At 38.7% G+C, this 26,923-nt stretch overlaps 1 protein-coding gene across 4 annotated transcripts in view; it reads left to right on the top strand.

Moving 5' to 3' along the window:
• The first annotated feature begins 1,667 nt into the window (after positions 1–1,667).
• The window catches only part of USP47 (ubiquitin specific peptidase 47), a 56,904-nt gene continuing 31,648 nt past the window's right edge, over positions 1,668–26,923 (top strand). For 3 of the 4 annotated variants that reach the window (XM_080618946.1, XM_080618945.1, XM_080618943.1), the window contains exons 1-8: positions 1,668–1,808; positions 20,089–20,292; positions 21,216–21,332; positions 22,448–22,586; positions 24,184–24,280; positions 24,805–24,950; positions 25,767–25,846; positions 26,713–26,862. In XM_080618946.1, the coding sequence (XP_080475072.1) occupies positions 1,770–1,808; positions 20,089–20,292; positions 21,216–21,332; positions 22,448–22,586; positions 24,184–24,280; positions 24,805–24,950; positions 25,767–25,846; positions 26,713–26,862 (972 nt within the window). In that variant the 5' untranslated portion in view covers positions 1,668–1,769. The remainder of the gene's footprint in view (positions 1,809–20,088; positions 20,293–21,215; positions 21,333–22,447; positions 22,587–24,183; positions 24,281–24,804; positions 24,951–25,766; positions 25,847–26,712; positions 26,863–26,923) is intronic. The other variant, XM_080618944.1, reaches the window with a different exon arrangement.

Raw genomic sequence — 26,923 nt, 5'->3', positions numbered from 1 at the left:
GCAAGGGACTCTTCAGGATCCTGCCTTGATGCTTGATTTCATCATATTAGAACTCAAATGTCTAAGGTGAGGGGCTTTCAGGTGCAACGTATTTTAAAACTAGAGGGCAAGAGGTCCTGTCTCAAAGAACCTCTCAACCTTTAGTAGATAAACACGCCAACATAATTGCATATTATGTCATGAAAAACAGGCCAAAAATACATTTTAAAAAAGCTTCCAGTTAAGTTTTCAATGAGGATACTTCTGTGCTTAGCCCAAGGAGCACAACTGAAAAAAAAGAAACTTAGCACCTACCATAGGAAACTTGAAAGATGAAAATAAAACTACTGATGTTGTTTTTCCAAGACTTCTTTGAAGCGCTTTTTAAAGTGTTAATATAGCACACTAACATAAATACTAATAACATATCCTGACTCCAAAACATGCTATTTCTCTCACCTTTGAGAAAGCAAGGTGACTGAGAGGAATCTGAGAGGTGATGTATTTTGAACATTAAAAGGGAGGTAATTTTACTGAATATCAAAAGATTTCAAAAAACCTTCAATACAATGAGTTTTGAAAACTACCCCAAACACAAAATTTCTTGGACATAAAACCGAAAAGCATCCCCAATTCTGCATTTTTCCACAAGAGGACACTAAAATAACAAGAAAAATAGTTTTACAAAAATGTACCACTCTTCATTCACCAAGTGATTTTTTTCACTTAATTATTCTGCAATGAAGTAGACATTAATGTATAATTGCATTTCTACTAATGTGCGTTATAATCATTCTAGTGATTGGTATTTGGCTTTCAGTGTGCCTCAGGCAGCATGTCAAGCATGTATTTAAGCTTGTTATAGACAAAAATCAACAGCCAAGTGATGCCGCAGAAGTAACCTTTCATTTGAAGACTATTAACCCTAAATTCACAGAGATGCAAGCACATGCCTAACTTCAAAGCACAACTTCTGGCCAACAAAAAGAGGGCCTGCTCATTAGTAGCATCAGCTGTGCTTACTTCTCCCACTCCTTCAAGTCTCCTAACCCCATATCCAAGCTGGTCACACCTAGACGTGAGGGAAAAACAAAAGAACACAACTGAGTTAAATGGTGAAAAGCGCAGCCTGTGCCCTGTAGCTCTGGGAGAGCTTCCCAGGGGCAGAGCGGGCTGAGAGAAAGTGGGCGTTACGGCGCTAGGGCGGGCTGGCTCCTAGGCCTCCCATTACTCCCTTTCTGCGCCGACAGAAGCCCCGGAAAGCTCTCTCTCACACCTGCCCGCCATGCTCTCCAAACACGCTACCTCTTCCCTGCTTACCTACCACAATTCAGTTTTAATCACTTGCTACCCTCCCTCCGGCCCGGCCTCCCCACAGGCGGAACTTCCCGCCGCTGCTTTCTGAGTCAGGGTAACGTGAAGGGAGGTGGGAAACGACAGCCGAACACATTTGCAGCTCTGCCCTGACCGCCTGCGGGAATTCCATCTACTACATCGCTCCTCATAGTCGGTCTACAAATGCGCACCTCAGCTGACAAACTCTAACACGCCACGCCCGCAGCAAGCCAAACGCTGCGATAGAGTTCACTCCGTTCTCGCGAGAGCAGTGCCGGTGGCCATTTTCCCCATTGATTGGCGGCGCCCGCGGGGGGGTGGGGGTTGTGCCGCTGCCCTCACCGGCTGGGGCGGTGGCAGAGGAGGAGGATGAGCTGCTGGCGTGTCCCCGCCTCCCGCTGCTGACGACGACGCTCAGCTCTGCCTGCTGCGGGCTCAGCGCCGCTCCACCGGCCATGGTTCCCAGCGAAGAGAATCAGCTTGTTCCCAAAGAGGTGAGGTGGAGAGGGGCTGGAGCAGGAGGGCTTTATGCTGGCCGCCGCAGGGGAAGGGAGAGGTGGTGGTGGTCGTGGTGGCGGCGGCGGCCACCGCCGCCGCCCCTGCGGCTTGCGGGAGGCCTGAGGTGCTGAGGTTGGCCGAGGAGGGGGTGGAGGAGGAGGCCCGGCCCGGACTGGCTCGGCTTCACTGTCTCCCTGGGAGGCCCAGCGGGAGGGGGGAAGGGCTCGTCTTTGTGAGGGGGCCGGGCAGCCCTTGGCCCACGGAGGGCCGGGCCGGGGTGAATGGCGGCGCGCAGGGGAGAAGGGGAGGTTTTTCCGTGTGGGCTGGAGTGGGGTGGAAGAGGCCAGAGCCGAGTCAGGGCTACGCAGGGCCCCGGCGGTGGCTGGAGAGCTGCACCTGTCTGTGGCGGTATGCGGGGAGGCCGGCCTGCGTGGCGCCGGGGCCGGGCCGGCGGCGCCTGCGCTGGGCCGCTCGTCGGGCCGCTCCCCGTGTCAGTGATGGTGTGCGGAGCTCTCTGGGAGGGCGGCCTGCCTTTGGGCCGCAGGGACCAGCGGTCCCTGGTGAGCGACCTCAGCGACGGGGGCAGAGGAGAGAGCAGGCCTCGGCGGTGAGGCCCGTCTATGAGTGTCCGAGCTCGTCCTCGGTTGAGGGAAAGGGGCCGACGTGCGAAATGGCAGCTGGGGGGTGCATCGCCGAATTTGTGGGGCGGCTCCGTGCCTGCCCGGCGCCGGTACGAAGTGCTGCAGAAAACGGGCGGTAGTGTTTGCGGTGAGTATTGGGGAAAATGTGGGCTGGCTCAGCAGGGCGATGTGTTTCCTTTATTGTGGGCCCCACGTCCCTTCCCTGCTGCAGGAAGAAGGGAGAAGGCTTGTTTTTTGCCATAGGCTAAAGATAAGAACCTGCATGAAAGAGGAAGGCTGAGGCTCTGTCCTGCAGCGATAGGCAAATGACACGTGTCAAGTAAGAGCTGTACTGTTCAGAGGACAGATGTTCAGAACATCTTTGAGTGATGGCGTGAAATATTTGGAAACAGTTATTTGTAGAGTAGTAGTAGCAGAAACTATTTCGTAAGCAGGTACACTTACATGTTCAGCCAGCTTTTCAGACAGTTTTACTGGTCTAATAAATTAACCCCTTTCTGTTTGTTTTTTTTTTTTTCCCTCAAATGTCAGTGGTTTGTTACATCTACCTGTTCCATCATGTATTCTTACAAGAAGCTTTGTGAGACAAGGACTTCAATTTTGTAGAGTTTAGGAAAATGGGGAGCCGATCCTTAAGTGGTATCTTTGAGCAGACTGGTGAAACCAGAATTTTAGAAACAAATCTTTGTGTATACTCTTGTACAGGATGTAGGTAGGACAAAGGTAACTTTACCTGTTTGCTTTCTTAAAATCCTAAGGTTTAAAGGACTATGATAAGACTTTTTACAAGAAGGGGAAATCTCCAGCAACTTCAGACAAGTGATGGAGTGTTTTAAAAAAAAAAGGGCATAAGACTAAGGATAGAAGATACTACCTAGTGTACTGAAATATTTAATTTTAAAACTAAACAAACATGAAGGAAATTGGCAGGAGAAACCTTGTGGTGTTAGTTGTAGTTAACTGGAACTGACAAGGTGATTAATAAAAGCAGCAAGCTGAGGCTGTTTCTTTAGTTATATTTATTAATAGTATCCCTGTTGGCTTTAAAGTTGTATTCAGTATATACGTATGATTCAGATGTGTATTTTTAACTGACTCCTTGGGCTAAGGTTTTGAATGCACTTTTATCTGTAGGGAGGGGAAGTATGGCTAAAGGAAGATGAATACATGCTGTTACAGATATGGATATCTTAAACACACAGTGTGAAATCTGTAAACTTTGTACATAGATAACACTAGAGTGAGTTGCTTTTTCTCACCAAATTTTCTTAAGTTCTTTACCCCTATGCATTCTGTAAGTAAACAAAACTGAACAGACAGCAAAATCAGATTGAGGAGGAAGAAAAGATTAATTATTGATGTTAAGCCCATCTGGTTATGTATGTTTCTGTTGCACTAGAAGTTTAGCTTCAACTTTCCCAATGTTTTTCAGTATATCCTAATTTCAATTTCAGTGATAGGAACTTTAACAAATGTCATGCTACCACATTCACATTAAGTCCTTCTGAGGTTCATTAATAGTCTCAATGCAGCGAACGCTGTCAGTTATGGGTAACCAGAATTCTCCAGGTCTCTAAACTCTCAACAGCCTTCTGAATATTCCTATTATTCATTTGGAGTTTAAATTCTGCCCTTTAGGGATAGATAAAGGTTTGTAGTTCATGGGTTTTGTCCCTTTCCAACGGGCTAAGTGCTGTTGCTTGGATAGCTCCCTGTCTTGCGCTGTCTCAAAGACTAAACTGGGGTGTAAACCAATGTCTGTTAAAAATGAGTACACAGCTGAGTTCTTCATTTGAATTCCAGTGTAAAGGAGCAAGAAGAAGTGCAATACTGTTGCTTCAGGCTGATCTGGGGAATGACTACTCATCTAAAAGAGCGGATGGAAAAAGGATTTTGGTTCTTGTCAACAAGTTCACATGATGCATGGTAGATATTGTAGTAGGAGATGCTTGTAACATCATCAGCCTCTGTGTTTTAAGAAGAGAAACATAGGTATTACGTTGTTTACAAGTCTTCAGTTTGTGTTTGTATGTATACACATCTTTATGCTGACAGGAGCTCAGATTGCAGTTTTTAAAGTATATTGTGTGGATTTTTTCATTAACTTTTGTAAAGAGTAATAGCATGTTTTCATGGATACAAAATACTAGTAGTTTCACTGCTGCCCTTAGAGAATCTTTTATTAGTTTAATGAAAATTTTTCTTTCAAATGTTACATAGGTTAAGCTGCATCCATGCAGTACAGGTAATCAGGGCCTCATTATTTTCTCTTGTTCATAACTTTGGCATAAAGTTCTTTTTCGTTTGGAACAGATGTATTAAAGCAGTTTCTAATACCCAGTGTTGGCTTTTCTTTTTATATTAAGATTTTTGCCCAAGTTATGCAGGCATTGAGTAAATTTGTTCTTGCATCCCTGCCACTGCCTAACACTTTCCCAGCTGTTCATGTAATTGTCTGCCCAGTAATTCATTATGATTGGGGCAGTGAGAATCCCTATTCACTAGATCTGGGGTTCATTGTGAGCTGGTCCATGTTCCTTTCCCTTCCAGCCCTCAATTCCTGTAATTTCTTAACCTGAAAGATAAATTATTCATTTAGTCGTCTTTTGTATCCAGAAAAACCCCAGAAGGCATTGAGTAACATACAAGACATTGCTGCATGCCGGTAGTGAAAGCTAAGCATGTTCTTTAAAAATTGTTTTGTTGTTAGGTGTCAGTTTCCCCATTAGTCTAGTAAAACCCAATAACCCTGGGAAGGGGAATAGTGTAAGTAAGATAATAATGAAAATAAGAAGAAAATGGTGCTATTAAAAGAGAAAACACCATGGCTGTCAGTGTTTCTTAGAGAAGCAGACTTGAAACTTTATGCAAATCTACCCCAAATACAAAGCAGCAGAACTGTCTAATCAACACAGTTGATGAGAAAATTAGATGAATGTGTTTCATTACTAGTAATGTAAGTGAACTTTACTAGGACTTTCTTTGAAAATCAGAATGCATCAGAACTTAGTGAATATTGCCCAGAATCGATCAGAGTGCAAAAAGTATGTTCTGCTAGAAGGCTTTTGAAGTATCCGTGCCACGAACTAAATAAATGCTGTGCAGATTCTTTCTCAACGTGTTCCAGCATGAACTATCCAAAAGTACACCTGTCAGAATAAATATATGTGCTTTCTACTGGCTGCCATTATATCCAAGATGATGATCCAAGTTCTCGGCTAACTAATGTGAATCTTTTCATCCCTACATTAATGAATCTATTTTAATCTTCCGCACTGAACAAATAAAATACATTTCTTGATGGGTATCACACTAACTTCACTAGGAAAGCAGGAATCTGGTTAAGATATTTTGCAATTCTGTTTAGTAAAGGGATGCTGTTATCTTCAGTGCTAATGACATCCTTGTTTTTTCATTCCTATGTATTAAAAGATTCTACAAGTGGTTACAGCTTGTGTGATTTATCAGTTTTTCCTGTTTGCCTTCTCTTGCGCTGCGTTGTAGAATATAAAGGAATGATTGTGACAAGTAAAGAAACTGACTCCTTCACTGACCAAGAAGATTGTCTGGAAATCAAAGTTAGGAAACAAACAGAAAATCCACCCAGATTTCCAAGTTATTTGGTCCTTGCAAAGAGGCTCTTTCTGAATGATATTCAGTAATTTAGTTTGGTGAATGAGGCATGAGAGTAGAACACAAGATCTTTCCCTGCTTCGTTCAGCCATCGGGCTTCTCAGTCGCAGTTTAGTTACACTTGTGTATACATCTGACTATTTAATCTGTTGTATAAGATAATCAGAATAATTAATAGCACCTTGAAATCATATGGTGTAAATTTTTTGTCTAAGAGGTACCAGCTACCTCTTAGTTGGTACTGGAACCTTAGTCTTTAAATGCTGTTAGCTAAAGCTATTATTTGGTAGAATAATTAAACAATAAATAACATCACGTCTCTCCCCCAGGCCTCTCCTTACACTCTGCTTCAATAATACATTTAGAACATCACCACAAACAAGAAATGCAATTTTCTCTAGTGTTTTGTGGGTCACTGGCGATTAATGTTTCCAAATCACACTGTTTTCAAACTAGTAATGAACTTTTTCCTAAGCTGTGAAGTAGTTAATCTGGAGGCAGAGAATACTTTAAAGATCTGTCAGTGATATGTTCTATACTCTTTCTTGAACTCAAAATTCCATTAAGCAAGTTTCTAGTTCTTTGTTTGCTGCCATTTTTAACTAAAGCCTGTTTTCTGTTATTTTTAAAATCTGTGGATTTTGATCAATGTGGCCTTGAATCATAGGTTTAATATGAATTGTTCCACTGCACAAATACTGATGAAAATCATTACTATCCAGCTTGCTTTTACTGTTTGAATGTATTGATATTAGTACAAGATACTTGCAGAGACTTACTGAAATAGACCAGTACCTTGGCTTTCTGTTACCCTTGACTTACATGTTTTAGTCTTGTCAGAATTAAACTTGGTGGTGTGGTGTATGTGGAGTGTTTTATTTTAAACTTTTTTTCTCTGTTTCATTACAATTGATGTAATACACTAAAATATGTATAGATGTTAATATATCCAGTCACAACTCTCCACTCTCTCTGTTGTATTTGAAAATACGTTGGGTTTTATGGAAGAAGCTAAGTGAGAGTTAAGTGTCTAGAAAATTCAGTAATTGAGTTACATGTGTACATTCAGCCTTTTATTCAGTTTGAAAAAGTTTTTAATTCCTTTCGTGAACACTCAAAGCTGATATTCTGTGTACTGTCCCTTTGCGAATTAAGATGGTATGCCTTCAGGTGAGTTTCCTATTTAACATCTTGCTATTTTTCTTGAACAAAATACTCTAAAACCAATGCCACTAGTAACTAAAAAACTGAACATACTAGGAAGTCTGAAATTTTTTGTAAACTTCTGATAAAAGTATAACCAACTTGGTTACGGTTTCAGCCACGGTGAAGTGTATAGTATTTTCTTTGGTTTCTGCAGTGCTTGACATATAATCAGGTTGCACTGAATGAACCACAGCATTGACAGATGAAATAACTTCAAAAAATGAAGATAAACTGGTAAAAATCACTTGAGTCAATTTAATCTTTGAGATTGTGACCACAAGGATACTTCAAGTGCGTCTGAAAAATGACAGCAGATTATTTTTAGATTGACAGTTCTGTGAAGAGCTTAGAGCTACTTATCGTGCTGCATGTATCCTCTCAATCACATGTGATGAAAGCCATTTAATGAGGAAGAATAGATGGTTGAATGCCCTACAGTTCTGAAGCTGTGTGAGAAATAGAATCATAGAATAGTTAAGGTTGGAAAGAACCTTAAGATCATCTAGTTCCTGCTGCTCTGCCATGGGCCTGGACACCTCACACTAAACCATGGCACCCAAGGCTCTGTCCAACCTGGCCTTGAACACCACCAGGGATGGAGCATTCACAACTTCCCTAGGCAACCCATTCCAGTGCCTCACCACCCTTACAGTAAAGACCTTATTTATATCCAATGTAAACTTCCCCTGTTTAAGTTTTAACCTGTTACCCCATGTCATATCACTACAGTCCCTAATGAAGAGTCCCTCCCCAGCATCCTTATAGGCCCCTTCAGATACTGGAAGGCTGCTATGAGGTCTTCACGCAGCCTTCTCTTCTGCAGGCTGAACAGCCCCAACTTTCTCAGCCTGTCTTCATATGGGAGGTGCTCCAGTCCCCTGATCATCCTCGTGGCCCTCCTCTGGACTTGTTCCAACAGTTCCATGTCCTTTTTATGTTGAGGACACCAGAACTGCACACAATACTCCAAGTGAGGCCTCACGAGAGCAGAGTAGGGGGGCAGGATCACCTCCTTTGACCTGCTGGTCATGTTCCTTTTGATGCAGCCCAGGATACGGTTGGCTTTCTGGGCTGCGAGCGCACACTGAAGCTGGCTCATGCTCATTTTCTCATCGACCAACACCCCCAAGTCCTTCTCTGCAGGGCTGCTCTGAATCTCTTCTCTGCCCAACCTGTAGCTGTGCCTGGGATTGCTCTGACCCAGGTGTAGGACCTTGCACTTGGCATGGTTAAACTTCATGAGGTTGGCATCAGCTCACCTCACAAGTGTGTCGAGGTCCCTCTGGATGGCATCCCTTCCCTCCAGTGTATCAGCCGAACCACACAGCTTGGTGTCATCAGCAAACTTGCTGAGGGTGCACTCAATCCCACTGTCCCTGTCACCAACAAAGATGTTGAGCAAGATACACTTGATACACTGTGAAAGTTTTCACTGTAAGTAAGGTCTGAAAGCAGGTGTAAATATAATTTTTTTAAGAAGTCTGGCAGAGTACTGTAGGAGCTAAAGGAATGAGGCAGGTGTGTTTATTGATTTGTGTATGTATTGTGTTGAGATCAGTAACAATGAAGGCATTAAAAACATAACAATTGAAAGTGGTACCTGTATTTAATAAATAGAATATTTTCATCAATTAACATACGGGAAAATTATCTGTGTCCTTCCTCGTGTATACCTTGTAGTATCTATATCTTGTGTGGAGACATTGTGCTTTTGTTCCATGTTCTCCCTGGAGCCCTTTGCTGTAGTGGTAGCAGGTAGAGTCTATGTCCAGGCTTCATGGGTGCTTATGTTCCTAACTTTTATCCTTCATTCTGTGCAGTATTGCTGGAGAACTACACAAGGAATCCCTGCTGACTCACCTTAATATCCAGTCTAAACCTCCCTGGTGCAGCTTCAGACCATCTCCTTTTGTCCTGTCCTTGCTATTCAGCTTCTCTTTTTCCTTCCCCAGCAGTAGGTGGACAATTTAAAATTAGAGTATTATTAAAGAGTTTAAAATTACCACTATTCACGTTTTTTAATCTCAATTGTACAAGAGTCTTTTTTTTTTTTTTCTTTAAATACATGTCAGCTGGTGATTTCATAGTGAATGAAACCTTCATTTCAAAATCATCCAAAAAGAGAAAACTTAGAATTTTTGCTCAGATTCTAATTTGTTTTTATCCTAATGCTGCATTTCTAACTCGGTCTGATAGAAAGTCCTTTAGAATATTAGCAGCATAGATAAATGTTTATAAAAAGTTCATGGTAGTTCCATACTTGAAGGAACGGTGGACAAATGTGAAAGCACATCCACTACTTCTGTCACTCTCCATGGAAAACAAATTATGTGATTATAGGTTTATATATGAAAGTGAGAAGTTTGGTTTTTGTTGTTTTTTAAGAAAAGGAGCATGGCGATTAAGAAGGTGGAGAGAGGATGCAATCTCTATAAAGATGAGGCTATTTCTGATCTGAATATAAAGTTTGTAATGAATGTCTAGAGGCTGGCAGATAGTTTGCAAATACAGTGAACTTCATTTAATCCTCACAATTATTATACTCTGGTTACAAAACCTCTTGGAAATTAAACAATTCTGGGTTATAGGATGAAAGAAAATACCATTAGTTGAAATTATAACCTTTAAGAAAGAGTGAAATACGCAAAACATCCAGTGGTTAAAACTATTTAGATTTTAAAACTCAGTCTGTTTCTACTGTATTCTTTGTTACCTCTTAATTTAATAACAGGAAACTGTTAGACTACTTGTGTCATCTGTAGGCATGACCAGGAAATATTTGTACTCTTTCGTTACTGACGGTTGCTACATTAATTTTTTTTTTCCTTTATTTTTTTTTAAAGGAAGTCGTTAACCTTGAATCACCTTAATTTACCATATCTAGGAGGTAGGTGTAAGAAGACTGGTTCTTCAAGACTTTCTTAAGAGAAACATTTTAAGTCTTTAAAAGTACAGAACTTGGATGGAAAATAGCCTCTGTAAAACTGAAGAGAAAATGTTTTGATCCCTAGTTCAACTGTTTCCATACATGCACTCTCCCAGTGTATCATCTTCTGTAGTCTTTTGAACACTCTGAATACAGGCACTTATTTCTGGCCCTATACGAGGTTTTTTTTTGGTTGTCATTCTTTTATAAATGCTTTTTACAAGTAACTCAGGAATCCACAATAGCAGGGACGAACTTTGAAAGGTAAACACTAGCCTCATAACATACTCTTTATTTCTTGGGAATAATGGTATTTTTGGACATATTTAGAAAGCTGGCAGTATTAGCCTTTTATAAAAATGATTTGTCCATATGCATTCTGCAGGAGTGACAGTTAACAGCTGGCATGCAAATCTATTTCAGTGAGGTGTCAAACACTTCTGTGAATTTTTTAAAATTAAAATTTTGTAAGCATTTCTGAGGTGGGGTGGTCTTTGAAAACAGCAGATGAACCCGTTATCTCCATGGGGCAGAGAAAAGAGTAAAACATGTACCCCTTTTTCCAAAAGGAACAAGATCACAAAGGTCCAGAATTGTATTTTGTACATCTTCTCTGTTTTGCATCAGGTCATCCACCATAGGAAAGCATTTTTAGGGTTTGCTTAGGCAGGCCGTTAGTGAACCCCATATGGCCCTTGCCTTCTTTCATGGTCTGGAGCAGTTATCCTGTATCTACAGCAGGCTGGAAAATGGAGTGAGCATGGCATGAGTGTGAAAACAATAGCATTGCCACAGTAATGATACTTCTTGCACTTTTTATGATTGGACCAGATGATCGTTAAGGTCCCTTTCAGCTTGGTATTATATGTTGTGTGATTCTTGGCCATTCGAGATAGAAGGGGGAGTTAATCCTCTTGTCCTGTGAGCAGCAATGACATGTACAGAGACTCGTAATAAGGATGAAAGGTGTCATTTCAGACATTCAGGAAACCAAAGAAAGTTGCAGTATGTCCAAGGTGGTGTAAGTAATTGAAGTACTAGTCCATATAATACATGCTTTTAAAATCCTCCTGCTCTGCTGGGACTGTTACATCACTTGGTCCTTTTCCAGGAGAATTAGGGATTCTGTTGAGAAGCTGGAGGACTGACTCAGGTTAAAGCTAACTTCCTGAAAAACCAACCAGAAATGATTAATTTTAAGAAGGATTAAGTATCTGAGCCCTCTCAACATGTAGTTGCATGACCATTTGTACCAGCACAAAAAGGGGACAGCGTTGGGGTGGAAATAACCAGGTGGAGCAAGATAACTACTTCTGGCAGCAGCTGCAGCTATTCAAGCTTTAACTGCTTGTATAACTGAAACATTGCCATGTTTGGAGTTTTTAGACCTCTATGTATGTGTGAAGTGTTACTAGTAACCTGTCAATTCATCAGTCTTACATGCTGAGCTGCCAGAATACGTAAGTATGCTTATGTAATTGTATAGAATCATAGAATAGTTAGGATTGGAAAGGACCTTAAGATCATCTAGATCCAACGCCCCCCCGGCCATAAACAGGGACACCTCACACTAAACCACGTCACCCAAGGCTCTGTCCAACCTGGCCTTGAACACCACCAGGGATGGAGCATTCACAACTTCCCTAGGCAACCCATTCCAGTGCCTCACCACCCTCACAGTAAAGAACTTCTTCCTTAGATCCAGTCTAAACTTCCCCTGTTTTTACCTGTTACCCCTTGTCCTATAACTACAGTTCCTAATGAAGAGTCCCGCTCCAGCATCTCCATAGCTCCCCTTCAGATACTGGAAGGCTGCTATGAGGTCTCCACGAAGCCTTCTCTTCTCCAGGCTGAACAGCCCCAACTTTCTCAGCCTCTCTTCATATGGGAGGTGCTCCAGCCCCCTGATCATCCTCGTGGCCCTCCTCTGCACTTGCTCCAACAGTTCCATGTCCTTTTTATGTTGAGGACACCAGAACTGCACACAGTACTCCAAGTGAGGCCTCACGAGAGCAGAGTAGGGGGCAGGATCACCTCCTTTGACCTGCTGGTCATGTTCCTTTTGATGCAGCCCAGGATACGGTTGGCTTTCTGGGCTGCGAGCGCGCACTGAAGCTGGCTCATGCTCATTTTTTCATCCACCAACACCCCCAAGTCCTTCTCTGCAGGGCTGCTCTCAATCTCTTCTCTGCCCAACCTGTAGCTGTGCCTGGGATTGCTCCGACCCAGGTGTAGGACCTTGCACTTGGCATGGTTAAACTTCATGAGGTTGGCATCAGCTCACCTCACAAGTGTGTCGAGGTCCCTCTGGATGGCATCCCTTCCCTCCGGCGTATCAACTGAACCACACAGCTTGGTGTCATTGGCAAACTTGCTGAGGGCGCACTCAATCCCATTGTCCCTGTCACCAACAAAGATGTTGAACAAGATCGGTCCCAACACCTATCCCTGAGGGACACCAGTCGTTACTGGTCTCCAGCTGGACATTGAGCCATTGACCACAACTCTTTGTGTGCAGCCATCCAGCCAGTTCTTTATCCACCAAGTGGTCCACCCATCAAATTGATGTCTCTCCAATTTAGAGACAAGGATGTCGTGTGGGACAGTGTTGAAGGCTTTGCACAAGTCCAGGTAGATGACATCAACTGCTCTGTCCCTGTCCATCAGTTCCGTAGCCCCATCATAGAAGGCCACCAAATTGGTCAGGCAGGATTTCCCCTTAGTGAAGCCATGCTGGCTGTCACCAACCACCTCCTTGTTTTTCATGTGCCTTAGCATGCCCTCCAGGAGAATCTGCTCCAAGATTTTGCCAGGCACAGAGGTGAGACTGACTGCTCTGTAATTCCCCAGGTCATCCATTTTCCCCTTCTTGAAAATGGGGGTTATATTTCCCTTTTTCCAGTCATTGGGAACTTCACCTGACTGCCATGAACTTTTCTAATATGATGGACAGGTATAAAGATACCATAATTATTTTTTAATTGCAGTGGTCTTAATGGAAGTATCTCATTCAGGTATCGGTTTTGTTCTTTTAAAGTATATTAAATTCTATATGGGGATAGACGAAAGGGCTGAGAGAGTTGAAACAATCTTCTGTTCAGTTGAACTGTATTTAATATCTGAATGTTTCTATGCAATGATTCTTCAGAAGTAAAAGATAAAAGTGCAGCCTACTTTTTTGTGATTGAAGCTACTGAATTCTACTTTATACTTGTAGTTTCTTGAAATGCACACCCAGTTACACAGGCTTGGAATGTCCATCCCAAAGTTTGAGCAGCAGTAATGTGGTAGGCAGTAGTCACTTGTGTGCATCTTGTATGGTAGTCTTAAATTGCTGAAGGCACATGAAGCTTGAGAATTGCTGTCGTAGACTTAGTAATCCAAGTAGTTTTATGAATGTAAGCATAATGTCTGCCGTTGCCACTTGCTGCTGATCCCATTGTCTTCCCTCTCTATTGCAGTGTTTTGTGAGAATTATTTATAGGGTGTGGACATGTAGGAACTTTTCTACTGGTGATCATTTTAAGTCTCAGTAGGCCATTAACTTAGCATTCAAACTGCACACATCTGTTATTCAGACTCTTGACCTGAAACTTGTGATTTTACTTGTGATTCATGCTGTCGGTATTTTTGCCTGTTGGAAATAGTGTGACTTGGAAACATTGGGTAGAATCGACATGAAGTTTGAACTTGGCTTTAGGCTTCACTTGCAATTTCTGAAAATAATTTTATAAAAGAACTGAAGTAGGAGTTAAAATCTTGGGAGAATCTTGCATCATGTGAATGTAATATGTTTGTAGTGGTTTGTCCTCATAAGGTTAGTAAAATGCTGCTATAGGATTTCAGTGAATTCACAGATTTAGAACTGAGAAATAACAAGCCACATCTAAATGCAGTTTTAAAACCACTACAGTTCTGCATTTGAATATTGTTTTGACAGATCTATTAACACTTATTTTTTTGTTCCTCTGTTTTCAACAAATACAGAACGTATATGGTCAAAGCTAATGTCTCAGTTTTGCAGACGGCACTAACACCAATGCTTCCTTTGTTAGTGTATACCGATTTACAGCTTGAATTCCTTCAGTCCCTGATAGGCTTTATGCTATGATATGCTTTAAACTGTGGAACATACACATGCAGATCTTTCATGTAAAATGATCAAAATTACTTTTTAGAAAGTTAAATGTGGTAAATGCTTGTGTAGAGTGGCCCTCTCAAATGTCCGCCCAGGTCAGACCTGTGTGTTGATTGCATGTTTGTATTATAAAGAGTCTTTTGCAAGTCTGGTTTAACACATAATCAGAAATCTACATGCAGGTTTAGGTCTGTCATCGCCTTTCTAGAAATGATAGAGTGTAAAAGGTTGAGAGACTTGGGATGAAAGTGTCAATGTTTCAATATTTTTAAAAGGTTAACATTTGAAATTGCTTGAGAAGACTTCTGTGGTAAAATAATCATAGGATGATTTCCTAAATTGTAGCCTTAAGCAGCAGTCTGCATTTGCTTTTTTAGATGCTTATGGAGTTGAGGGTCTGCAACTTATTTTACTAAACTGCTGGTGGCATGTGACCTATATCATGGTATGGTAAAGTAGCAACATCTAGCTTTGAGGACTTCTCACGGGTACAGAACAGATGTGCTTGCTACCTGATTAGTTGCTTTTATCTCTTCTGAGGAAAAGACAATAGGATATTTTTGTATGTACCTGTGGCTACCATGTGTATGTCAGTTTGAAACCCTTGAACTATATAGTTAATATGCTCAACTATTTTGTGAGTTGTAATAAATTATTAGGTTGGTGAATTCCAGAGTGATTTTTATCAAAGTGAAATTTCATGTATATTAGGATCTTTGTTCTCTTAATTGCACTTTAAAGCATAAATATCCATGGTGAAAGGAGATTATTTTGTAACTTGTAGAGTTAAACTGGTGGTTGTAAAGTATATTCGTAGAGTGGTAGAGTGCTTTAATTGAAAAGTAGGGAATGCTGCATTTAAGATTGACACGTCTGTGTGCTTTTGTAGTTTGTCTTGTCAGAGCAGCTAAAGGCTCTTAGTTACTTCTAAAATTCCTGAATCACATAAACAGTATCATGTGCAAAGTTTGATTTGTTTGTGTTATGTGGAATATTGAAAACCAACTTTTGCCAGTCAGAATTTGCTTAGAGTCAAATAACTCTTGAAAATCTTCCAGCAATCTTTTACTATGAAATGAAGAGCTGAGAACACAGCATAAGAGAATTCTTATAAAAGAAGCAACCTGTCAATATTTCTGTCCAGTTAAGGTGATGCTTGGAGCCTGTCCTCTCTTCCACCCTCCTGCAGTCACCGAGTAAAATAACACATCTGAAAATTACACATACCCCTTTGTATACTGGACTTAATATGTCTGTCTCAGGAGAAAAGGAATTCAGGCTTAAGTAAGGCCTCTTTGGAGACACTGATTACAAGGAAAATGGGAAGACAAATCTTTGGGACAGGACAATATACTTGGTGACTATCATAAAATTATAAATTGGTAGTTTCAAAATCATGCTTCCAGGACTCTCATAACCTTTAAGTCACTGTAGCAAAATGTATGTAACTTTCAATTGAGAGCAGGTAAAACTAGTAAGCAACAAAACATTTATGTTGTGGTGGTGTTTGTTTTCTGGTTTGTTGTCTTGGTTTGTTTTGTTTTTTTTTTAATTCTTAAAACCTCTGTCAAATCTGAAATTGCAGACTGGTGTGTAAAGGAAACAGTTGATAGGTACAATTACTAATCTGGGATCATTGAAACTTCAAAGCTGGAACTTTGGTTCTTTGTATGCAAAGAAAGAAATCTCACCTTATGTGTCATCCTGCTTGGAAGTTCAATGCAGTGGTCTAATTTGGGCTTTTTTTGTAGGTCATTTGGTGGGGCAAACCAGGCACGTCAGTGAAGATTATGTCAGTGTCTAAGTTTTGATAATTTTGTCTGAGGGCGCAGTTAAAGAAATTTGGGAAACAGCAATGATGTTATTAGCATCTTCATTCTCGCTTCCTGTTTTTCCTTTCTGGAAAAGTGCAATGCTTCAGATTCAGAAACTAGTTAATTTGATGTTTGTCAATAGTCAGAAAAAAAGTTTTGTGCAGGTAATGTTTATGGTTGTGTTTTTGAGGTACAACAGAGATACTAAGGCAAGCTTTCTTTAGGAATATTAGGAATAGGAAAAGTCAGTAACTTCATCTCTTGCTTAACTTCAGCTACATACTTCAAAATGAGTTGATATTAAGAAAAATCTTCCTGCAGGAAATAGGCAGGAAGAAGCAGTTTCATTCAAAACTGGATAGCTTCATGATATGTAAGTGCAATAATAAACTATATGATTTTTATGCTAATCTTGTGCTTGAACCATTTGAGGTAAAACATTTAGCTCTGTCTGGAGGGCTCTTCAGATACAGTGAAGGAATTTGTTAGTATGAATTTGTCTCTTGAATTGTTGCTTACATTTTCGTATCTACTCACTTTTTACTTTATGAAGTAGTCTGACATGTATTACAACTTAACTTTGTATGTAACACTGCTCCTATGATAATTTAAATGTTAAAATAATGTGCGCTTGTTAGAATATTTAAAGGCTTTTCCCTTAGAAGTTACTCTGTGACTGGTGGTTTCAAACTCGGTAATAATATTTTACTTAAAAAACTGACTATGGAAAAAAAAGTCAGTTTACTACTTTCAAGGATTGACTTGTTAATTTTGTTTTTATATACTATAGGATATGTTTTGGAGTTGCAGACAAAGTATATTTGCTGAAATGAAGAAGAAATTTTCACAGGTAGACACACAAAATGAATTTTATAAAATAACTAAGATACATAATAGCATGATGGTGTAGCTTTTGGTTATTTCTTAGCATGAGCATGTTTTTGAATACAAAGCTTGTGTATGTTTTAAATGCAGTCTTAACAGTAGAAGCTCCAAATTGAGTATGTGTTTACACGCTTTTACGCTGGTGTGTGGGCTTTTAATTAAAAAAAAATAAAAATTGTGTAGCTGTCATAATGTTAATCATTCCATAATCTGATATATTAAATTTTGTATTGACTTTGTGGGCTCAGTTTGATAACAGCCTGTCAAAATAATTTAAAGGTCTATCACTGACCATTATTGCCTTTTAGGCTGTTTTTATAGTAAAGTAGCCCCAAGGGAGATGTTTGCATTGTTGTCTGATATTTCAAGTGGTATATGTGAATACTTGCCATGGATAGAGCTGGAGTGAGGTTATTTTTGCTTCATCTCTTTACTATGAACAGCTTGAAGCAGTGGCAGCACGAATGATGGCTTAATACCCTTTGCTATACTAACCTTGAGTTAAACCAGTTCAGTCTGTCAGAATTACATCTGTGAACAAGGAAGAGAGGATTTGTCTGACACAGAACGTCCAGCAACTCAACCAGCAAATCTTCTGTAATCTTCTATAATTTGTTTGCTTAATGTTACTTCCTTCCATCAGATACTGTGTGTCTTATTATTTCTGTAGCAACTCCAGTGTAAGTCACGACTGATTCACTATCAAAGGTGATGGAGAAAGTTTGAGTAGGAGGAATTAAACTTGTAGGTACCTTCTGCAGAGAGGAGGTAGGGGGCGAGTTAAGGTGCTGGTTATGTAAGGGCGGTAGGACAACAAGGAATTGAGTCTCTGAGAACTTCTATTCCTGACATGCTTATATACAGTAGCAGCTCAAGTTGTAGGATCAGTACAAAATTAGTGTGAGAATAATGAAGTCTGAGTTAACATATTTTCCTAGATGAAGCTATATGAATAGTAGCAAAGGCCTTTTGATCTCTCTGCACTGCGGGAGGGTGGGCTTCCACCGATGCAAACCTCTACCGTTGCTGGGGAATCTTGAGTTTTAAGTGTAGGTTGATTGTATGATGGGGTTTAGATGCTGCTCATCTTCTCCAGAAAAATCAAGAAAATAGACCACTGAATGAGCTTCATCTTCTCTTTTGTAACCACACAATGAAAGAAAAAAAATGTGTGCTTGTTGTTTAGCCAAAAAAACTCAATAAAATTAAAGAATGAAGCTGAGCTGGGAAATATAAAGCAAAGAACCCAGGAAACGTAATTGCTGGTAAAATTGAAGTGTAGTTTATTCAAGTAAAGCTCTCTGTCTCCCTGTGGATGAAAGTGAGGAAATAATACGTCAAATTGACTTCTGAATTGTGGTTTTTATTTTTTTTATTTTTTTTTCTTTCCTTAATGTGTGGTTAATGTTTCAGGAATAGTTTTGTCTGTCGTCTTGGAAAGTAGTTCATAAGCCTACAATTGTCTAGTAGAGGTTAAATGTATGAAGATGCAGTGTTGTAGATTCGTGCGAAATGGTGCCTGGAATCTTTCTGAGCATGCAGCTACTGAAGATTTCTACACAGGACATTAGATTTTATAAACTAGCAGAAACTGGACTTTGAAGTCTTTAAGAAGGATCACAGTCTAAAGCAAACTAACATAATATAGCTTGGGAAGGGGGTTATTTTTCCTTTTCTGACAACTTTTTTTTCTGATGATGATCGGATTAGAAGCTGCAGTTGCCTAGCTTTGTATTTTATAGTTGCATGAAGACTGTCAGCTGATCTTGAAATCTTGTAAAATGAAGGGATGCAGCACTGGCTAGGATGTTTTAATACTTTTTTAAAAGGTTTGGTAATGTAAAAGCTCTCATGAAGTACTATACCACTTCTGTGGTAGTCATCTTTGTTGTGAGTTCAGTTGTGTAGAAATAAATGGATGCTTAAGTTGTTTAGATATTCTTTGCAGTTCTTTATTCTCCAGAAGATGCTTATGACATGGCTTACAGTTTTAGTGTGAACACTGTTCTTGCTGTTTCTTAGTGTTTTTATCCAGTGAAAATCATGCATATTGCATGCATTTTTTTGGCTTTCTAGGTTATGTGCTTTCTAGCTGTGAACTGAGGTTTGGGTGCTCTGACACGTATTACTAATGTGTTGGGTGTTACAAATTGAAAAGGCCAAGTCCTTGGGGACTAATGCTTCCTTTTACTGACCTGATATTTTCATGTGTGACCTGTATTTAAATATTAGCTATTCCTTACTGTTCTACAGCTTTGGATAATTGAGAGAGTTAATTGTTTGTGCTGACATCTTTGTCTTCCTGGATTTCCAGTTTGGGAAGATGTTGGGAAAATGTAATTTTCCTGAGTTACCTGGGTCCATAAAATTTTAGTAATAATCCATTGCTACTTTCATTCAAGATTGTTACTTTTTTGTTATTTCAGGTATATTGAAATTGCTGTTTAAAATCTATTTTGGCTAGTAGCCATTTGGCAACATTAATTTTCTTTGTTCTGGCAGAAGAATTTCTCCTTCGACTCATGCAGCAGTGGGTTTAGTAGAAGAAAGTTGATGGCTTGATTGCTGTTTGTCTAATCATCAGCTTCCAAGATTATTTGGAAGCTTGCAGATCTGGTTTGCTTTTCTAAAAATCACAAAAGGTATACTTCTACCTCAGCAAGATTTATAATCATGTCAAAGCAAAATATGAGCTTGAAGTGATGATATGAAAGCCTCTTCCTCATGTGAAGCAGTTTTCTGTCTGCTTGCTGGCTGAAATTCTATGCAGAACTTGAACAGTTTATCTCTCTATGAAGTGATCCACCCATACGAATTCCTTCTTTAAAAACAGAGCTTGTTTTTTCATGTGTTTTCCAAAATTGGAAGGTTCTAATTTTCTTACAGTTGCTTTGAAAAATAAAACTCCAGTTTTAGGATCTTTAGGTTGTAAAAGTATACTGCATTTTATAGGTGAAGTCTTGTTTTGATTTTTCAGCAAAACTCCAAAATGTGTTAACTTTATTCATGAATTGGTGCCTGCTGTCATTTCAGGTGGAAAGTGCAGCTGAGGAACCCAGGGTACTGTGTATAATACAAGATACCACAAATTCCAAGACAGTGAATGAGCGTGTTACATTGAACCTGCCAGCTTCCACACCACTTAAAAGGCTGTTTGAAGATGTGGCTTTAAAAGTGGGCTATGTGAATGGAACTTTTGATTTAATGTGGGGGAATGGAGATAGTGTAAATGATACGGTATGGCAAAAGTTCTTTTTATTTTCTCTTGAAAGCAAACATTTGAATCTTCACATTATAGAAAAGTGCTACCTGTATTGCTTAGTGCTCATTTAGTTACTGTAAAAATCTGTTCCCATTGGAGTCCCATAAAAATTCGTAGTAGGTGCATAAGACAAACACCAGTATTTTGATTTGGGTGAATTTTATAGTGTTATATCTGCATTTTAGTTTCAAAATGTGCTCTTAATTGATATGGGTTTAATCATTAAACAAAAGAAACTAATATGGTCATTCAGATGTAATGCTAGTTTTCATTATCAGTATGTATTTTTAATAATACCCATGATAATTCATCTTTTTCCTGTGGTCTTGTTTGAGAAATGTTTTATTGTGTAGTGACTTTCAATGTTTTATACCCATTTTAATTTATTATATACAAAAAAATATTATTAATATCACACCTGTGCTTTATTGTGAAGCAGTGTTGGTTTTAGTTAATATGATTTCTATAGATACACCTAGAAAACTTTGTAAGATTCTTAAGAAATAGATCTTTATTTCAGGTCATGTTTATGCTTGCTGAAAGTATATTTTTGTTGTTGTTTAAAAATAAAGTGTATGCAAGCTATATAGGACATTAGATGTTACTGAAGTTCTACAAGAAACTTGTTGACTAGTGTCTTAACTCCTGAGTAGATAAACCAATTTCTGAGAATGACACTATATCGTAATACCTAATTTATACCGTTTGTTAAACTGTTCCCGAGTTCTTTAAGTATTAATGATGGGTATATTTATAATGGATAGTTAGTTATTTTATTTTCATGTCATCTTAGTGTGTCAGAAGCTATTTAAAGCACTGTACTTGTACAGAATCTGTAAGTGTGTTTGAGATCTCTTAAAAAAGAAGCTTAGTTTGTTTGCCTTTTTTTTTTTTTTAGCAGACTCCACTAGATCAGAACAGTGAAAAAACTGTTCTTGATGCTGGTTTTGAGCCAGGGAAGAAGAACTTTCTGCATTTGACAGAGAAAGATGGTGAGCAGCCTCACATAATGCTGGTAAGTAACATTGTTACATAAGCTGTACTGTTGGGAGGGAGGTGGGGAAAGATGTATGTTCTGTGGATTGCTCTTGTGAGCTCAGAAAATGAAATAAAATTGGGCTGTAAAAACGGTCTTCAGGAACCTTCTCGACAGACTTTTAGGCTACTATTTTATACTTCTAGGTTTCTCCCGAGTAGGCCTAGTTCCATTAGTAATGGTTTGCTGTAACTTTTTATTCGTGCTTGTCAAATATTTACGTAATGCTTGCTGTGAGTAATGTTCTAGGGTTATATAATTAATTAATCTTTGACATGTTTAGAGATAAGTCTTAACATTACAGGTTTAATCATACACCTAATCCTTTTCCTCTGGGTATTTCAAAGCAATATTAGGTCACTGTGACAGGATTCTCAGAAGCGGCAGTCCTCTATCGACAGCAATTACCCTCTTTCAAATTTACCCTTAAGGGGGAAAAAAATTTACACAAGAAGAGTTGTCAGTGTTGCTACAAGCAACTGTCTGACATTAAAAAAATCTTGAAATTTCCTATTTCTCAAATATATGATGCAGTGAAAGATAAACACAGCTTCAGTTTACTTAAGGATTGGATGGACTAATGATATACTACGATTTATTATTTACCTCTCATGTCAGCATAATGCTGCCTACTTAGACTTTGTTATGGGTTTAATTATATAAAAGGGGAAAAACCCCCTAGTTTAAATAATTGTGTGCAAAATCAGCATTTGCATGTGATTCTGAAAGAATATTGTAATTTTTATATCTGAAAAAAAATCTCATTCTGTATTTCAGTGCAGAAAACTTGAGATGTAGGAGATACTAAATTGCAGACTTGCTTGTTTTATGTATTATAGTACTGTATTTGATTATACAGTATTCTAAAGGGCATTTGCTTCCGCTGATGCAAAGAACGATTTCTCAAGGCTTAAGAATTGAAAGAGCAGAATGAAAGCTACACAAGCAACTGTATATCTGCGAGTTTGTAAAATCTGTGTGATATGGTTAGCAAAATTGATTTCGTAGCCATGAGAGAAAGTAAAATTTGTAGTTGCTTCAATAAAAATTTGTTGTCTAATTTTTGCATAAAACCAGTGTATTTATGTTTTCAGGAGGAGTCTGGTACAACGGATGACAGTGCACAAGACAGATTTATAGGCCCTCTTCCAAGAGAGGGCTCTGTTGGCTGTACCAGTGATTATGTCAGTCAAAGCTATTCTTATTCTTCAGTCCTGAGCAAATCAGAGACAGGTATAGTGTTCTCTTGTAAAGGCAATGCTGATTTGTGATTATTTTAGCATATATTTTGAAATAGCAGCACCAAGATTTTTGAAACAAATTGCAAATTACTTTAAAAAAATCCACATCAGTACTATGTTTTCAATCATGTTTTCTACAATATTCTTATGTCACTTTGGGAATAGAAGTGCTCTATCCCATCCTTTTCTTATTTGGAACCATGCAGTTCAAACTCTCTGTCAGGGGCCCTCCTCTTCTGTATTAATCTGCTGCTGTAGCGTAGTTGAGTAGTCAGGATTGTATTACCAGAAGTACTCACAGCTTAATGAGTACTTGATACTCAGTTATAGAAGGGCCATTGCCAAATCTCTGCAGTCTGTGTGTTAACACAGTAAAGTCTTCCTACTGTAGCCCCCACTTGCAGTTTCTCTGAACCGTGATTCCCCAGGAGGTTCATCCTCCACTGCCTGGCTCCCCACCAGTAAGCGGAGACTCCCTCTGGAAGGGAAGCGCAGCTCTGCCCGTCCCAGGAGGCTGACTGGGTGCCTTTGTTGTGCAGTGGGGGGCAGGAGGAGACAGCAACTTACAGCTCAGGAACAAGTCTGATGAATAAAACTCCTGATACTACTTTGTTGAACAGACACAAAAACAGCGTTCATATCACACTAGTTCATGCTCATGGAAGAATTTTTTGAGAGATAAGACAGTTTAGCTGCCACTTACCTTTTTTCATTTAATAGTGTGAAAAGATGATCTGTATGGAGTAGGGTAATAAAAAAAATACACAGTCTCTTCACAGACAGTGTCTGTGTTTTTACATGGAGTAGTTAGCTGCCTTTTCATTACTAGTATAGAACTTATTTTGTTGTTTTCTTTTTAATACTTGCTAAGAGCTTCAAAGTATAAATAGGCGTGTTTGATTTCTTGCACTATGCTGCTTACTTATCAGCTGTTGTTAATATTGCATATTTTGGAGAAAAAAATTATAGTAAGATGAATATAAGTAAATTCCCTTTTCAGCTACTAAAAGTGATACTGATATTTACTAGCTGTTTTAATTTGTTATTACGGGAGGTTTTGGAAGATACATGTGTGAGGGCACATTAGAGTTTTTTTTATATATATTTATAGTTCTAAACAATAGTACAATGCAGATACAAATTATATTTAAATTATAACTAGGATATTTCTAGTTGCCACCAGGCAGTAAGTAAGCTAGTACACAGTTGTTTCTTAACAAATTCTAATTTCTTCTGTGAAATATTTAGATCTACTATTAAAATACATACAGTTATCTACATCTCCTTTGGTGCAGTAGTCAACGTTAAGTGTGGTTATTATTGCGAAACATAATTCATCATCACTAAAATAACTTCCTGTTGTTCAAGGAAATTATTTGTTGTGTAAACTATTACTCTGTATTCCTCTCAGAAATGAGCAATTATAATTTTCTCTTAATTTTTATAGGGTAAATAACAATAAACAACAGATGGATGCTCTTCTTAAATAAGAATTCTCATGGAATTGTTTTCTTGTCAAATGTTTTAACTCTTAAAGTGACGTCCTATCTTTCTGTGTTATTTCCATGTCATTCTTCTTGTGTTTCTAGGTTATGTTGGGCTAGTAAATCAAGCAATGACTTGCTACTTGAACAGCCTTCTGCAAACACTTTTTATGACTCCTGAATTTAGAAATGCATTATATAAGTGAGTATGTAGAATAAAACCCTGTTCTTACGTTTATGCTGGTATATATTGGTAGGAGATACCTTTGAATTCCTCCTGTCAAAATTTCTTCGTTTGGATACTGAAAAGCATCCTTGAGGATGAAGTAGGTAGATTTCTAATTTATATCTGCTTAAAGTTTTCAGATTTTTAGTAAAAGACTAAGATAACATTGCTGATTGTGACATAGACAAGCTTTTTAAAGGATTTTTCCCATCTGGAAAACGTTGGAGTAAAGTTTGAAGTGCAGTTCATGTCTGGATTTGTGCAGTGAATAGCTTAAAAATTATTTTAATTTGTTTGTGTTAGATTAGTATGCTTAAAGACTAGCATTGTCATTTACTATACAAATGGAAAGCAATTTCATTTGACTTTTCCCAAGAAACAGAGCTGCAGTTAACCTTTCTAATCTGTCCAAATTCTTGAAATGTAATAAATGCTGATTTAAATGCCTTTCTGAGTAATGTTTTCAAAGCATTTTTAATTATCAAATATCTTGTGAATAGATGGGAATTTGAAGAATCTGAAGAGGATCCTGTGACGAGTATCCCCTACCAGCTTCAAAGACTGTTTGTTTTACTGCAAACCAGCAAAAAAAGAGCAATTGAAACAACAGATGTTACACGGAGTTTTGGATGGGATAGTAGTGAGGGTAATATGCAGCTATTAAGCTTGTGTGATTTGCTTCAGCACCTGCCTGTTACGGGCTTGAACTACTTACTGTTGACAGGGAAAAATAGCAGAATAATTGACAATAATTATCGGAATCCTCTTTTTCCAATGAAAACAAAATAGCTTAAATAGATACTTTGTTGTGATGTGTGTTAGATTTTTAAAGAAATTATGTCTGTGAGTTTTAGTCTGTTCAGGTAAAAAGCATTATATTTTTGTTGTTGAACTAACATTGCAGTGGATTTTTTTTTTCTTTTCCTAAAGAAGTAGCTCTTTGAGGAACTTGCATCTGTTTTGAATCATGAATGTCAAAGCCACGTTTCCATAAGTAGAAGATAATTTGTATAATTCCATAAAATCAACCACTTTTTGTCTTTTTGACACTTGTATAGTGTAATTTTGCCCCATGACCAGCTGATCTTTCCATGGAGTAATCATATGATGATAAGGAGTTGAAAATTGAGTTTTAGAGAATAAACACAAAGTGGGAAATGAGCCAGAACCAGTTTATTTCATAACATTGCATATTAGCATTTCTGTATCTTTTACATATTCTTGCTTATGTACGTAATTCTTGTTCATGCATAAACTTGTGAGCATGCTGGCCAGTCATTTTTCTAACTTAACAGGCAGCTGCTTGTGGAATTGAACACTGGCCTAGCAGTGAATAATGTAGTAAATAATAGGAACAGACTTAAACTTTTTAGCTTTTTAGGAAGTATTCTCAGACTATGGTTATTATTGGGGCTATTAACGTCTCTTGTTTTAATTAAGATTTAATTTCATTTTCTGACAGCTTGGCAGCAACATGATGTACAGGAACTTTGTAGAGTCATGTTTGATGCTTTGGAGCAGAAATGGAAGCAAACAGAACAGGTAAGTGTATAAAAAACTTTCTTCTGTTCATTCAGTGGTGTGATATTGCTTTTGGGTTTTGTTGGGTGTCCTGGGTTCAGCTGTAATAGTTATTTTTCTCCTTCTTAGTAGTTAGTGCAGTGCCGTGTTTTTTAAGAATGATTTTCAAAAATGTTAACTGAGTTTTAAGTACCAAGTTATTGAGAGGCTGCAGTAGTTGCTAGTTTTCTTGTTTGACACAGTAGTTAAGCTACTGTAATGTACAGTTTTCAAGAGTGTGTTGCTTATGTTTTCCTTTCCAATTAAAAGTGGAATATTCTGAACTCTGGATACCTAATCTTCATTTGAAGCACAGAAAATGGTTGTGTAACTCCCGTGATATCTTCCTTGCTGTCAGTATTTATTAGGCTATGTTGTGGGCTCTTGAAGCTCAAGCCCACTCTTAATGTAGGAGAAAAGAATATATTCACAACATGTGCTGTGTTCTGATAATGGAGAACTTGTAGGCCAGTTTTCCGTTTTGTAGATTAACAAATACTTCATCTTTCTGCACCTATCTCTAGAGACACTGGGAAGGTCTGCAGAATCAGTCTGTTAACAATGTCTTCAAGATCAGACTTGGTTTTAAAACACAAACTTCAGTAGTCACTTTTAAGACATGACTGTCAAGTACACTGTGAAGCTTTATATAGTGGTTTGAGAAGCTCAGTGTGTTTTGTGGTGTGGTGGGGGAGGGTACAATGAGCTCAGGAGGCAGATGCTGGAGAATGGCATTCTAAATGTGTAGCTATGCAATTAAGACTTAGTTTAAAAAAGCCATTGTTCTGTTCAGGAAGAATGTTCTGTTTTGTTTGTTTAAAGTTCTGTGGGATATCTGTTTGTTTCAGGCTGATCTTATAAATCAACTGTATCAAGGCAAACTGAAGGACTATGTAAGATGTCTAGAATGTGGCTATGAAGGCTGGAGAATCGACACTTACCTGGATATTCCTCTGGTCATCCGGCCCTATGGCTCCAACCAGGCGTTTGCTAGCGTGGTGTGTACTATTATGCTGACTAATAGTGCATCCATACACACATAGAATACATAATGCGACA

Source organism: Psittacula echo, assembly GCF_963264785.1.
Source record: "Psittacula echo genome assembly, chromosome: 5".
In the NCBI taxonomy this organism is placed as follows: Eukaryota; Metazoa; Chordata; class Aves; order Psittaciformes; family Psittacidae; genus Psittacula; species Psittacula echo.
The sequence above is the reverse complement of the archived record's forward strand: the minus strand, read 5'-3'. Positions and strand labels throughout refer to the sequence as shown.